Source organism: Mycteria americana, chromosome Z (genome assembly GCF_035582795.1).
Source record: "Mycteria americana isolate JAX WOST 10 ecotype Jacksonville Zoo and Gardens chromosome Z, USCA_MyAme_1.0, whole genome shotgun sequence".
In the NCBI taxonomy this organism is placed as follows: Eukaryota; Metazoa; Chordata; class Aves; order Ciconiiformes; family Ciconiidae; genus Mycteria; species Mycteria americana.
In genome coordinates, this window is record NC_134396.1 from 1545640 (window position 1) to 1561584 (window position 15945).

The window sequence follows — 15945 nt, forward strand, 5'->3', positions numbered from 1 at the left end:
ATTTTCTTTCATTTAAAAAGAGTAAAAGATTACACCTTGATCACAGAGTTGTGGAGAATGGCTGGCAAACCTGAACCCTCAAAGCACAGAAGAGCAGAAAGAAAACAAGATTACCCAAAGCAATCCTTAAAAAACAAAGCAGAAGAAAAATAATTTTAATCCATTCTCATGATTCCGGGCAAACAGGGACAACAGACTCTCCTACCTCATTTTTCAGCAGTTTGGGGTTACTGAAATACAAGCGGGTGAGAGATATGTCATATTCATTAAAGATGGATGTGGCATGCTTCTTTCTTTTTAGGGCACCGAGAGATGACATTCTGTGTGTGGTGATAACTAAGAGGATAAGATGGTGTTTCTATTGGTTTCATGCCTGCCTGTATTGGACTAGATAGACATAATCACCCTGGAGATACTGTATTTACTTCTCCTTCCTTATTTACTTTGTTTCTTTTATTTCACTTTAGGGGACTAGGCTGGAATTGACATTTCTTTCTCTTCAGCAGCTGCCTCCTCTCTCAATGCTGGGTCTCTGGGCACTGAGTTAAGCCAGACAGTGGAATGGACCTGCTGTAAATAGTGTTGATAAATTGGGTAGATAACACAGCATGGCCTGGTTTACCCCAGTGCACAGAGTAATAAAAAGGAGCTTCCGCCTCTGAAAGGTCATCCTATCGACAAGGGGAACGATTGTGGGAATGGCAGTTGTGAAACACTTGTCGCTAAAGCCACTATTCCGCAGGAGATGCTGAAGGGATTATGCCTAGGCCTTTTCCTCCCTACCCTCACCGAGGTCACCTGATTTAATGGTGCTGAGTGTGATCATGGAGCTGAGGATCCCTGGTGCAAAACAGGTCTGAGCAGCAAGGCTCCCAAAAATTCTCATGAACCAGCTAAGCCCAAAATGGCCAACTATGTCGGAGCTTTTCCAACTTGGCCAAATGGGGTAGACCCCCCAGGACTACCCCAGTGGTCCTTAAATGCTTTGTACCTCATCCTGTGTAGCCAGTGAGAGGGATGGGATGGGGCTACCAATAAGCCACAATGCTCCCTAATAGTTCAGTTGTTTCATGTGGTAATTCAAAAATGGTCCCTTTTTATTCTGTGTTTCCATATACATGCAGGGGAGAGACATAATAGCCAACAGACAATCCACCCAATAGACATCACTGAAACATCATTTTGGAGGTGCCAGATCACTTGTGGGTCACAAATGTTTATAAGAACTTGTGTCACGTGCATCCATCACACAGCAAGGCACAACGGAGATCAGCCAAAGGAATAGCTCCAGTGGATAATTAGGAGTCTCAGACCATTTTGAGGAAACCTACACCCGAAAAGCTGTTCCTGAAAAACCACGTCTTCCCCTTTGAGCAGTCAGAGCAAATGTTGTGTATTCAAAAGCACCAAATCAGAGATGATAGAACAGAGAGAACAGTGGAGTTGACATGTGTCCACAAAAACAGCTAATGGAATAATCTCTGAGCCCTTGCCTAGAATTGCAGTCCTCTTCATGTCACAACACTTTTAAACAGCTTTCCAATTAACATACCCAATATCAGGACTGGAAATTCAAGTCTAATAAGGTCTCATTGAAAAGCAAGGCATACAGCCTACCAACTGAATGCAATGGCCCATGCCAGTTGGCACCAGGATATGATATGATTATATAATAACTGCCATTCTGAGTCACATCGAAGGTTCATGTAGTCCAATAGCCGTCCCTGACATTGGCCAGTAGAGCATGCTTAGGAAAAACTATCAGAACAAAGTGCCTGTACAATGATTTTTGCCCCATTTGCTCTTCCAGCCTCCAGCACTCCAGACCTTATGGGATTCTTTAACCAAACTTGTACATAAAGCACTTTGTACATCAATGAGAAAGTATCCTTAAAGTGAAGGCATTGCTATTTGGTGGGGAAAAACATTTGTTCTCCCCAAAGAAGCTAAACAAATATGACAAAGTATTGATTCTATCATTTTACTTCAAGAGTAATGCCCGTGGTGCTTTAGGAAAGGGAGCATTTCTGCAGTAGAGTTTCTTAGCTCTATAATGTATTGTGCTGTCCTAATGATATTATACCAGAGATGGTTTTCTGAATTGGGGGAGCAATGGGTTTTGCCACTTTCTCTGTCTTTTGACTGTTTACTTGGCTACAATATTGGCTTAATAATAGATTCCAGCAGCACTCATGGCCTGCTCCCAGTTAAATGTTGAACTCTCCGTTGAGTTTTTTATAAATGAGAATGAGGTTTTGGGGACATTCCTATTATGCGCTAAGAATTGGCCCATACAGAAGACTGGAGTTTGATGGATCATCAATTTGTGTCATTTACTACCATTCCAAATGCAAAGTGACATGGATTTGGAAACCTCAGCTAGATGGGGAACTGTGAGAAAAGGGCTGAGTTTGGCCAGAGTGGGAAATTGTAATGCCTTGGGAACACGACAGCAAACTGGCTCAGGGGATGTCTAAGCAAGACCTAAATGATGCCCTTTGAAAAGGCGATCTAATGATTTAATACCCCTGTTCCTGGATAGTGGTGTCATGAAGCCCAGAATGGCAATCCTTGCTTTGGCCACACAGCACAGTCTTCCAGGGAGCCAAGACCAGCTCATTAGATGGCAAGAGTTGCGCTCCTTGCAAGAAGCTGGTCCCCATCCAGTTTTGACAGTCTCAGCCAGCCTGTGCCATCTGGCTGGGATAGCTTCCCAAATACACAGCAAAGCCTTTCGCAGAGCCCCAGCCACATGGAGGGAATATTTCAGAGGGCTGCAAATGGTGGTCACAGTAAAGTGTAGTAGCTTTTGGCTCCAGCGGCCACTTTGTCACAGATGTTGCTGGGGTCCATTGTGATTTCCAGGCACTTCTGGAAAGCAAAAAGTGATTCAGTAATCACAAAATAAGAGCAGAAGCAGAAAACTAGGATTGGTAACCACCCCCTAATGATTAATGTTCTCCCCCTGCCCTGACCCTGAATGCAAAACATTCCCCTATATCAGAAGGATGACCTGGACCTGAGTTCCTCTGAAGTTAAGTTAGTTTGGTTCAGTCCTGCAGAAGGCTCTGGGCTCTGACTGATGATGGGAAGCAAGATAATAAGGCCCTCAGCAATTCACCCTCACCTTAGCCTTGTCCACTGGGCAGGTATGGGCTAATGCATTCAGCTGCTATTGCTAAGCAAGCCGGGGTTATAAACATTATTTTCATAATTGGGTTTTAACATACGTAGAAACCACCCAGCAGCGGTAATAGCTTTGCACCAGAAGAGCCTTAAGACAGAGGAGAACAGCTTCTCTGAAGTGTTAAGAATCCCAGCACATTTATCTTAATAAGTTTTATTACAGCCTGCCAGTTTAAACCTAATGACTAATTTATCGTATAAAATACCAGCAATATATTTTTTGATTTTGCTAATTAATTATCTCAAACAAAGGTGATATTTATAAAACTGTCCAGAAATGGTATGTGCATTAAAATTGCCTTGCAGCAGGAGATGAAATTATTACTAATATGGGATCAAATTATTACTGTATTGACTTAGTTACTTTATTACCTCATAATGGATTTCTTCATTATTTTCCCCCGGATTGTAGCATTCATGATTGCATTAAAGTCTGTTAATCTATGCAAATATCATTAGGAGCTACTAATAACCACAGCAACTTTCTTCAATTTCAAGGAATGTGGTAAGTACTCTCAAAACATTGTTATGTTCTGTTAGTGTGATGGGATTAACTCAGCCCCTGAGTCCTTGGGACAGTGGGTGGGCAGCAGATCCCTTTGAGTCTTTTCTTCCTTAAGGATAGATGAGGTGGAAGGTGGGAATTTGTTCTTCTGCTTAGGAGGTGGTACGAGGGACACCTTTCTCAGCTCCACCACTCTAGCCGTGCCTGATGTCAACCAAGTCACCTGTTACTTTGCAAAAGGACCATGTCATATACCTTCCCCCTTTTTTTCCAGCCCTGCTATTTATCCTCAAAAGCAATAGCCCACGTGTGTTTTCAAACTACAGTGGGAACCAGTTATTTTCTCAAGGTCAGGTGATGGGGTGGTGGCTTTTCTACGTGCAGGACAAGGCAGAAGCAAATGGGGTATGTGAATTTTCAACAATAGGCACAGCTTTTGAGTATCCCATGTGTGATTTAATGCCTTCACACTGATGTTTCAGAGGCTGTCAATGAACCATTTTCAAGAGGGCTGAGTATGCTGCAGAGCTGTGAGTGTGCGCCTGTGTTTGTACTGACCACTTAAAAAAAAATGCAGACAAATATTACACCTTGAATGTTTCCCTTTCCAGAAGCACTAAAAACTGAAAGATGCATGCATAAGTAGAAGAATAGGTAAGAGGAGTTAGGTATGCAGTAATGAGTACACATCTGTGAATAGTATAACTATTTATCTCTATTACCAATTAGTCCAATTTCACATTTCCCATGCTTAGGTAATGAAGTTATAGACACCTTTGTAGTAAGGCACATAAAATTAAATAGAAGAAAATCAAGCTAAATTGGATTGCTGAGTGACAAGGACGGAATTTCACCTCCTTACCCGTATCTGTCTGTCTATCTGTCTGTCTAAATGATCTAGATCCATAGTTTATGTGCAAGCAAGACAATCCCGACAGCAACTTCCCAGCAATGATTTCTAACTGATCAGTGCTATATTCTTCCTGCAATATTAGGGCTTACGTCATGCTCTCCTGTCATTTCTGAATGGCACCTGAAGCTTCCTCTTCAAATTGACCTTAGACTGAAATCAGTTTAGGTCCAATTATAAAAGCTACTGAACTCTGGGTGCCCTTGTTTTGCTCCATCAGCATGTGCACCACAGCTGAGAGGAAGACAGGCTTTGAAAATGTTAAAGGCTTCAGTTTTTGACACAAAAGCTGCATTCTGAACTACAAACAAGCAAAACAAGCTTGGGATGGTGGTGAGCAATCCCACAGCCCCAGTGGTTCCTAGACTTCCTCTCTTCTCCCTTAAACAGTAACAAGAGTCTCCCTCCCCAAGTCTTTGGTTTTAAAGGAAAAAAAAAAAAAAGAGAAAACCCCACAAAACTACTGTGGTGTCAGACAAAAATGGCATTGGATCAGGCATTTGCACCTCTGTAAATGGATTAACAAAATGTGATTGTTTAGTGTTTGGCTGTCAATCTGCATTTGGCTCAGAGGCGATAATTTTAACTCAGAATGTGTTAAAAAGTAATTCCGTAGATGGAAGTAGTGTTGGACCCCTTGAAACTTCCAGCTTTTGTGCTGATGAGCTGACCTTGTTTTGTTAAATAAAAGAATCTCCAAACAGTGTTCAGGATGGGAAAAAGCAGGGTCATTCCAGAAAAAAGCACGTTATTTCTTGTGTATTCTTTCCTTTTTTTTTCCTTTTTTTTTTTTAAAGATGAGTGGCTATCCTTCATAGTGAGAGGAAAAAATAAAGGGAGAAGCAAGCCCAGGAGAAATGCAGGCAGTAAATTAGATGGATTGGTTGAAGCTGTTATGCATTAATTGCATTTCAGGATCACCTGGGCCCCCTTTCCACCAGGCAGCAGAACCCCTGTCTTCTGGGCACTATATAAGCGCCGAACAAAAGACAGCAACAAAGCAGTGTTAATGCTTGTATGAAGGGTCTCCCTGGCTGGTTTCTTTTCCCAGCCTGTTGCAGAATACAAGCTCATTAATTCTCTGAGTTTAGACAGGTTCTGTCAGTCAAGACTCTTTCACAAAACTGCTGAGGAAACCTCCCAACTCAAACCGGTTGTGAGTTTTGAGACTAGAAACAAAGGGGGTTTGTTTGCTCTTTTTTTCACCGGACAAGGGTCTTAACTCGGCCAAAAACTTAGGTCAGCCCTTCGAAGGGGTTACAGTAGATTCAGATGTGAGGAGCCAGACTTGACAGGAGAGTAAATATCTACCAATTGCTACCTGAGGCATTAATTTTGAAGGAGATGGGTCCCACCAGAGAGTAGTTTGGCTCTCCTGTGCTCAACATCCCTTTTATGCCAGGCAGAGAGTGCAGTAGTTTAGCTCAAAATGGAATATAAAAGCATCTGCCTTGGACTGATGGGAAAGTGGAAGGCAAGGCTTTCTCCTTATTACTTAAATCAGGCTTATTTGGAGTGGCTGACATTGGTTTTGAATAGCTTGATACCTGCTAACAAAAGGTGTGCTTGGGTTTCTAGCTCTCAGTCTAACTGGATGGCTTTAACGTAATTTGGAACGTAGAAAAAGTCTGTATTCTAGTGATGATCCCAATTCTGTCATCTTGAGCCCATCTCAAATAGCAGTGGGGGGATATAATTACCCGGTGTAAATCAGAGCGATTCCATTTGACGGTGCTGATTTACACCGTCTGAGGACCTGGCTTAGCTGTGTTATGGCAGTTATCTGCACTGTCTAACCTCCCTGAATCCCTTGCATGGATTGTACACATCAGTTAACTTCAGGCAAGACTTTCTCACATTGTCTGAATGCTAATTGCACTTCTGTGCTGCAGCTTATATTAAAATTAATATATAATTCCAAAAAAAATATAGATAATTGAACTGACCCAAAATATAACCCCTTTGCTTATTTCTTAAGCTCTTGAGTTTTAGCACAAATCTTTTTTACTGCAGGGGCTTATCTTGTGCTATCAGCAAATGCAAAGAGCAATTAAACATTTAACATGATCACAAGGAGAAGAGAAAAGCTGTTGTTTAAATGCATCAAGGGGAAAAAAAAAAAGAAAAAAAAAAGAAAAAAAAAGCCCAGGAAAACAGCCCATTGGCTCTAATGTAAGACTAAGAAAAATTTGCACTATGATCAGTTCAATTCAACAGCTTTGTTTATTGGGAATCTGGTATATTATTTTTAAAAGCAAAATACGTACTTTGCTAAGCTCCTTAGAAGGAATTTCAAACAATCCTGATGCCACAGAGATGCCAGGTAGATGCAAAGCATTATGATTTTCACCTTCTCTTTGTTGGTCCTTACTTGGGAGGGTTACCTGGAGCGTGGAGAATATCTGCTTCTGGAAAGGACTGTACTGCATTTCCTCAGAAGGAAAAAAGAAACACCGAACTTCAAAACTCTGCATCCCTACTGACATTCTTCATTCTTCTGTTTCACACATTTTCCTATTCTGCTAAAAGCACATAATCCAACCTATGAGTCATCGTGGTCAGTGTTGCTGCCTATACTCAAAGTATTAATAAGAGGAATTAGTCCTGTTTGTCAGTCTGTCTGTGAATGAGAGACGTGGGATTAAGTCGCTAGATGATATTTGTTTTCCGTAGCTTATAGAGAACGTTTATTCAGTTGCCATAAGGACGTTGGGGTCATGCAGCCCAGTATGCAGCTTGAGCAGAAAACCGCATTATACAGTCCCATTCATGGGGGCGTTGAGTCCCTATCACTAAAAGTGATCCTGTTTTGACATTCTGGTTGTCCTTAGCCTGCCTTAAAAATGCCCTCAGAGTCTGTTTCACCAGTACCAAGGCATGGATAGCAACACAAGCTCAAAGGGGTCTTGCTCCCTAATAAGGGGTGGATGGGGAAAACAGGTCAGTGATGGGACTCCAGGACTGATGTCAATCTGACAAAGTCTTAACAAAGATACAGAGGAATTTGGGGGGCCTTAATTTAATAGGATTTTTCAGGTCTTTTCATGAACACTACCATTTTCAATTAAGCTTTTATTGGGACAGTCTTCTCAATTCTGGAGGGAGGTATAGAAAGTGGACCAATGCCAGAAAACCCGATAAACAGGTAGTCAGGTCGCTCATCCGCGTTGTGGGGTATCAGGGTACCAGCTGCTGAGATGATCTTTCTGGTGGTGTCTGACACAGGGGAGCTCTGCAAGGGGGTGCTGGTCACCAGGGAGGCCACCAGGTCCCCAGAGCAGGCATTCCCCAGGATGTGAAACAGTGGGAGAGCAATGATCTGAACTCAGTTCCCTACATTTTAGGAGGGTATCTGAATGGCAGAAAAGGGACTGTGTTTCCTCCTGCTCTGAGATCCTTGAGGGTTTAGGATTTAAAGTGCTGCAATTTTTCATATTTTAATGGAAACAGTTCAAAAAGTTTTTAGGTTGAATTCAGAGAAAGTGGGAAAACTGCTCAAATATCAACCGCTTTCTGCCTGCAAAAGCATTTTCTTCTCAGCTCTTGCATTAACACCTAGGCTTAGGCATGCCTGTGACACAAAGAGGCTCCCTATTTGCCATCTCAATTTTTTCTTGGATTGCGATATCAGACACAAAGCAACATTTTCTCCAATGGATTGTGCCACTAATACAATAAAGGTCTAATATATTAATGAATAAGGATCTGTAATATGCTAATATTTCCACATCACATTAATATTCTATTAGACTAATGCATTATTATGCTAATAAGTCTATTAAAAATGCAAAATATAATTATACGTTCTGTATGACTCCACTGTTGAAATCTGATTCCTGCTCTAGACACACTTGTGTGTGTATTTCTAGAAATTGTATTACCTGCTGTGAAAAGTTAACTTGATCTACTACTTGATGTGTTTCATCACACACACACCAAGCAGCCCAGCCAGGATTTCCATACCTCCAATACTATTACCATGTGAAACACATTAAGTGCTTTAGCAGGTCTGCATTTCAGCTGTGGGAGAGATAGGCTTACAGATATGCTTTACGCACACCTCTTTCTTGCTTGCTTTAGAGCCTGGACTTTACCTTTCCTTTCACAGAGCACTTGGTTGAGAGGGGGCTCTCCTCTGGGTGGGCATGTTGTGCAAGAAGGGTCTCATGCACATAAATCCCAGCAAGCTGATCCCTAATGAAGGCTGGTATCTGAGACCTGTTGAGGGATGGGGTTTAAGAGATCCCTTTCACTGCAGTGCTTCATTTTGGCAAGTTTAAGCAGCTCCCTACTCAGTGTGCTGTTTATACAGTTTGTTCTTTAATGCCTAATTTCCCCTGACACCATCAAGAGAGCCTAAACCACAGGCATAGCTGGCTGTGACTCCCCCCAGAAAGCTAGTCCCCAACACTGGGACACTGTGATGCCTACATCCCCCCGTGGTCCCTGCCCTCGGTATCCTCTTGCTCCTCTGTCACTGTTGAGAGAGAATTTGCAGAGAGCCTCCCACTCTCCATAAACATATCCACACTCCTGTGCACTTCTGAATAATGGCACTTGGAGGAGAGGTCTCCTGCAGTTCTTTCTACCACAGCTAAATGTTCACTTGATTGCTTTTAGATGGGCCAATTAAGAATGAAAAGGGAAAGTGAACAGCATGGTTTTGTTTTGTTTTAAAAATGTCAGGTTTGCCAAGTTTATTAAGTGGGAGCTCAGAATGAATATTGAATTTTCAAAGACTGGCTCTGATAAAGTTTGGGAAAAGAAAGTGGAAGGACATGTCCTTTGCCTTGTCCCTGTCAGGATAACTCGCTGCCCTGTATCAATGTCTGCATCTCATGGCACCAGTCATTTAATGGATGTTACAACAGACATCTTTAATGAGAGAACAGGGTTTCTGTTGTTTGTCTGAAGGTCTATTCGCTTCCTTATTGCCACTGGAAAGAGACAGGAAATTGCATGGAGAAAGATTTTGACTAAAAGAAATCCTTTCTAATGGTGAGGAAAGAAAAGATATAGAACAGGTTTTCTAGGGAGGCTGAGGCTTTCCATCAGTAGAGGTAGATTAAAAATGAGAGAAATGCAACTGTCAGTAATAGTACAGTCGAAGCTGGTCCTGCATTGTGCTGGTTGAGCTAGACGGCTTCTCCAGGGTCCTACCAACCCTTTGCTATGGTTCTGACCCTCCTTTCATAGGCAACAGACCCAAGGCTTTGTGAAGAGTTTCTTAACCTCATAGCCTTCAGGGTTTGTTTGGTATCTAAAGAGCAAAGAGGTTAGATGGCATGAAATTGTCCTTAAGGAAGTAAAGAATAGGAGGAACAGTTTACAAGTGCTTCATAAGACTGGGAAGTGTGCTCAATTTCACAAAATTTAAGGCTACCATAACCATCTACATGCTTCATGCAACCCACTTGTGTTGCATTGTCTTGTATGTGAGTAACTTTTTCAGTGGTGGCCGTCCTTCCTTCGCAGTAAAGATCCTACTATCATTAACAGTGACTGGATTTCCCTTTTAGGGCAAGGGAAAGAAATCCAGGTCTGGGGAACTGAAAATCCAACCATTTCAGCATTGTTTTCTATGGGTATTCAGTATGATATATATGCATGAGTGATACTTTACATATGTGACTCCCCAGTTTGAATTTGTCACAGCAGACTACATTGTGAATGAGTTTGGGACTCAATTACACAAGATTTGAAATAGTTTTATTTTTACTATATCATCTAACTCATCTTACTTCCAAATTTCACTGTTTACAAAACACCAGTGGAATGATTATTTACTCAGTGAAGATACACAAAGCATTGAATTCCCAAGTTTGGTCTACAGAACAGGAAGCTCATATTCAAATATTTATATTGTCCATATTTTCAACTTGCTGTTGGTGTTCCAGCAGCCCCATAGCAAATTCCATTTATGTCATTGTCATTATTACCATTATTATTTTAACACATACCCTCTATGCCAACATCTCCTGTGGATTCTCCAAGATGAACACCAGGTGGTTTCAAGCTGCTTCATCAACTTGAGGTTCAGCGGAGCTACACTGATATCCTGGAGCTGAGAATTTAGCCAAAAGTCCCTATTGAAAGTGACAGAAAGCTTTTTGCTGGGCTGTCTCTCCTTGGAAAGATAACGCTTTTCACAGGAAAAATGTTATATTCCCTTATGTAATAGCACTGTTAGCAAAGTAGAGAGACCAAAAAAGATGAGGATGCTAATACACATGGAAAAGTTCAGGGTGCTGAAGTGAGAAGCCTCTCCACAGCATAACGTTGTGCTGTTATTGAACAAGTCCGCACAAATAATGTGTTTTTAGGGAAATTTGTTCTTCAGTTTCTGCAGATATCTTCAATATCAGTTTGTCTGGAATGAAGGTTTAAATCTAAGTTATGACCCCAGCTATGTCTATACTGGCGTTAATCCACCTAGCAAAAATCTCCCTGTCGTGCCCCCATCCATATTTCTGCTTCAATACATATCTGAAGTATTTATTTTTCTTCTCTAATCACAATCACACTAGGAGTTAGTCAAGCTGATTGTCTTCATGTTAAAGTGGCATGTTGGATATTTTATGCCTTTCCTTGACCTCTAGTGGGTCCAACCACAAACTTGCATTTAGGTTTTTCCCATATTTCAGAAAGTAACTCTACTGGCATGTGAATGACTGGAAATCTAGAGCTCAGCTCACTCTTGGAGATTAAGGCACATGAAATCTAAACAGTAATTGTGCTTCATGTCCCCAGCGATCCCAGGAACTCCTGTCTAGGCAGCTCAATGAAGACAGCGGCTCCCTTTTTTCTAGCCTCTACTTTGCAATGATGTGCCACTTCTGCACTGCCACTACCCTGTGGAATATCTCAGCCGTCCTGCTACCTTAGGACCTCTCATGACATTCTGGGTATCTTCTCACGCTCTCTTGTCACAGAGCATGAGCACAGATGGACAAAAGTACCCCTATGTGCTTGAGGTATAACCATAGATCTGTTGGATTAGTTCACAGCTGTTTCAGTGTTGCCGTTTGTTGAACCATCACCATGTATAAGAAGTGAGTGGGCTAAAAAGCAAGAAAAGCCTTTTTGGGGGCTTATGTTCCACATCTCTGTCTTAAAGACCAGCCCAGATATTTCTGTGGAGGTCCATGAAATTGGAGTTTTCTGCAGGAATCCTGAGCTGCAGAAGCCTGGTAGTTCACTACCAATCTGTGAGTGGTTTTGTCCTCTTGGGCTTGCTTCACACCAGGATAAATAAGCAAAGATTGGCCTGTAAATCTTACACAGATTGCAATCCCCTTTCCATATAATGCTCCTCCTTTTGATGGAGAAGTATTTTTTTCCCCTCTAACTTTCATAGTTTTTCTCTCTCTAGATCTAACTTTTCTGCAGTCTGAATGCAGGCATGTGTAAAAAATCAGGGTGAGAGGATTTGCTCTCTAGGCAAAGAAAACACCGGAGGTTAATTAAAAACAAAAGGAAGCATAACAAACAACCCCTACTCTTTCCTCCTGTCTACCCACATGGACCCTTCAAACCCAGGGGTTCAGGCAGGAGTGGAGTTAGCCAGGACCAGGATGGAGGCAAGAGCCCTGGAGGAGAAAAAGGGTTTGTAATCTTTGAACGAAAGAAAGGGTGGGGGTAGACCATCCCTTCAGTGTAATCCCAGCGGCAATTTCATCTAGGCCTGTTGTTTCTTAATGAGTTTTTATCCATCTTTAATTTGACGGGTGTTCTTTCCCAAATGAGGGCCAAGATAGAAAGGGGGAGGGGAAACAGAATAGTAGGGCAGAGAGCCAGCCCTCTGGCAACATTTCTTTTTTTTCTTTATTTCTTTCTCTCTTAACTGATTGCTAAGATCTCTTTCTCACGCTTTTCTCCATCCTTTTACTAATATGTTTTTGTTTCAAAATATGTGTTCTACATGAACACAGGGAAATAAGAACAGCTGCATTAAGCCAGGCTATCTAACCCAGTGCCATCTATCCACAGGAGCCAACAGCAGTTAGGAGTATAAGAATGAGAAAGACATACAGCGCTACTTTTCCTGTGATGTAGGCTCAGGATTTCCTTGCAGTTAGTTTCCCAGGGTGGATTTTTCACCTTTGAATTTCTCTAGTTATTTTTTTGCACCCATGTAAACTTTTAGCATTTGCGATTCCCTGCAGCAAGGAGTTCCAGGGATCAATTACACTTTGGGTGAAAAGTGTTTTCCAGGTGTTCATTAGTATGCCCACATGCCGCCAGCCATTTGGGGGTTAATTTAGAAGTGGCTACAGTTAGTAGGCAATGAGCAACCATGGATATGTTTTGAGCATGGACAGGTGAATTAGTAACTATTTTATATCACACTGTCACTTTCTCTTCTTTCATCTTTTCTTTGTAGAGTTGCTTTGGGGTGGTTTTTTTTTTCTTCCCCCATCTCCCCCATTTGTGTTTGACCTCTCCCATTTCCTGTGTGTTGCTCAGACACGGAAGCAGCAGACTAGAGTCTTGAATGGAAAGGGACTATTTAGCAGAAGTCTCCAAATACCAAATCAAATCAAGAAAGCAGATTACAAACATTTGATACAGTGCCCAAAGTCATGTTCTGTGTGTGAGGGAGGCAGGAAGCCCAGACCTAGCCAGTCCAACCCAGGGAGCAAGCAACTTCAAACCACTTGTTTAAGTAAAAAGATTAGGAGAAAAAGAAAGAAAGAAATCTTTTATTTTCTTTTTTTTTTTTTTAATTTCTGGGAGCTGGGAAGCTCAGCAAGAACAGGAAGCTATCTTCTTTTTCTGGCTTATATCTTTTGGACTACATCTAACCGGTTACATCAAGCTATAATAGTATTTAAAGGGAAAAGTCACAGAGTTGTTAGATCAAGGAACAGGCATGTCAGGGGCAGGATGAGCTTGGGGGATATCCAGCCTCAGTGGCATGGTTTATCTGTGCATAGACAAGATCTAGTCCTTACGATAAAGAATGGGTGCATCTCTCCACCAAAGCATTCATCACAGATTGAAGTCCAGGCCAAGCTGAAGAGCACCTTTGTCCATTTTGTTCCTGGGGTTTCACACGTTTCCTCCACTCCCTCTTTCAACCATACGCATAGAATCATAGAATGGTTTAGGTTGGAAAAGACCTTTAAGAGCATCAAGTCCAACCGTTAATCTAGCACTGCCAAGTCCACCACTAAACCATGTCCCTAAGCAACACATCTACATGTCTTTATAATACCTCCAGGGATGGTGACTCAACCACCTCTCTGGGCAGCCTGTTCCAGTGCTTGACAACCCTTTTGGTGAAGAAATTTTTCCCAATATCCAATCTAAACCTCCCCTGGCGCAACTTGAGGCCATTTCCTCTTGTCCTATCACTTGTTACCTGGGAGAAGAGACCAACCCCCACCTCTCTACAACCTCCTTTCAGGTAGTTGTAGAGAGCGATAAGGTCTCCCCTCAGCCTCCTTTTCTCCAGGCTGAACAACCCCAGCTCCCTCAGCCGCTCCCCATCAGACTTGTGCTCCAGACCCTTCACCAGCTTCGTTGCCCTTCTCTGGACACGCTCCAGCCCCTCAATGTCTCTCTTGCAGTGAGGGGCCCAAAACTGAACACAGTATTCGAGGTGCGGCCTCACCAGTGCCGAGTACAGGGGACGATCACTGCCCTAGTCCTGCTGGCCACGCTATTTCTGATACAAGCCAGGATGCTCTTGGCCTTCTTGGCCACCTGGGCACACTGCTGGCTCATATTCAGCCAGCTGTCAACCAACACCCCCAGGTCCTTTTCCGCCAGGCAGCTTTCCAGCCACTCTTCCCCAAGCCTGTAGCGTTGCACGGGGTTGTTGTGACCCGAGTGCAGGGCCCGGCACTTGGCCGTGTTGAACCTCCCACAACTGGCCTCAGCCCATCAATCCAGCCTGTCCAGGTGCCTCTGCAGAGCCTTCCTGCCCTCAAGCAGATCAACACTCCCACAAAACTTGGTGTCATCTGCAAATTTACTGAGGGTGCACTCGATCCCTTCATCCAGATCATTGGTAAAGACATTAAACAGAACTGGCCCCAACACAGAGCCCTGGGGAACACCACTTGTGACCGGCCGCCAACTGGAGTAAACTCCATTCACCACCACTCTTTGGGCCCAGCCATCCAGCCAGTTTTTACCTAGTGAAGCATACGCCTGTCCAAGCCATGAGCAGCCAGTTTCTCCAGGAGAATGCTGTGGGAAACGGTGTCAAAGGCTTTACTGAAGTCTAGATAGACAACATCCACAGCCTTCCCCTCATCCACTAAGTGAGTCACCTTGTCATAGAAGGAGATTAGATTAGTCAAGCAGGACCTGCCTTTCCTAAACCCATGCTGACTGGGCCTGATTGCCTGGTTGTCCTGTACATGTCGTGTGATGGCACTCAAGATGATCTGCTCCATAACCTTCCCTGGTACCGAGGTCAGACTGACAGGCCTGTAGTTCCCCAGATTCCTCCTTCCACCCCTTCTTGTAGATGGGCATCACATTTGCTAACTTCCGGTCACCTGGGACCTCCCCAATTAGCCAGGACACATCTCCTATTAGAAGAGTAAACTTTGAATGAAATATTTTAGACATCTCTACCACTGCATTACATCCTGCTGGCCATGTCTTGACAGGCTGCACCAGTCAATAACGATGCAATATTAAAGGATAATGACACAGCCATGCAGAGTAATGATAGAAAGCAATTTCTTTTACTATTTAGCCATTTACCAATCAATTGAATTCAAAACTATCAGATCAAAAACACAGGGAGTGGGCTAAGTCCAAGAGGGGCCAACATGTGTCCTTGTAAGGTAGTGGTTCTGCTCAGCTGGCTGACAAAAAAATGTCTAAGCAAACACATTGATTTAAATTGTGCTCAGGGTCTGAAGACAGAGCAGAGCAAAGGAAGCAAACCTGGACACAGACTGAATAGAGTAAAAAAGTTAGGAGTAAGAAGTAAGGAGATGGAAGAATGTAAGAGAGTGCTTTTTGGGTCCATGCAGAGAGCATCAGTTGAGGCATGTGTGTCTTTTCAGCAGAGTAATTAATACAGGTGCGGCTATTTCTATAGACTGTGTCTCAAGAGTGCAACCCCACTTTGCAATCCTTCCTCTGAGAATCTCTACAGGCTCAGAAAACATCTGTGCTTCTCATGAGCTGCCCCCAGAGAAGATTAGGATGGACAAACTTCACTTACAATCAGGCAGAAAGTGAAACCTAGATAAATCCTTAGATTAAGCAGCAGAATGAGAAAGGAGCCTACCTGTATTGCCTCCTTGTGAAACAGGGAAAGGGCTTGGGTCTGCCACAAGCAAAGCTGAAGACCAGATGTGGCCAGGAAAATGATATT

General features: G+C 42.8%; 1 protein-coding gene across 47 annotated transcripts in view; it reads left to right on the forward strand.

The window, feature by feature from the left end:
* CELF4 (CUGBP Elav-like family member 4) overlaps nucleotides 1-15945 on the forward strand; it is a 691717-nt gene that overhangs the window by 477692 nt on the left and 198080 nt on the right. For 12 of the 47 annotated variants that reach the window (XM_075526235.1, XM_075526245.1, XM_075526270.1 and 9 more), the window contains exon 4: nucleotides 14337-14360. The exons of the other annotated variants lie outside the window; for them this stretch is intronic. In XM_075526235.1, coding sequence (XP_075382350.1) covers nucleotides 14337-14360 — 24 coding nt within the window. The remainder of the gene's footprint in view (nucleotides 1-14336; nucleotides 14361-15945) is intronic. 47 annotated transcript variants of the gene reach the window in all.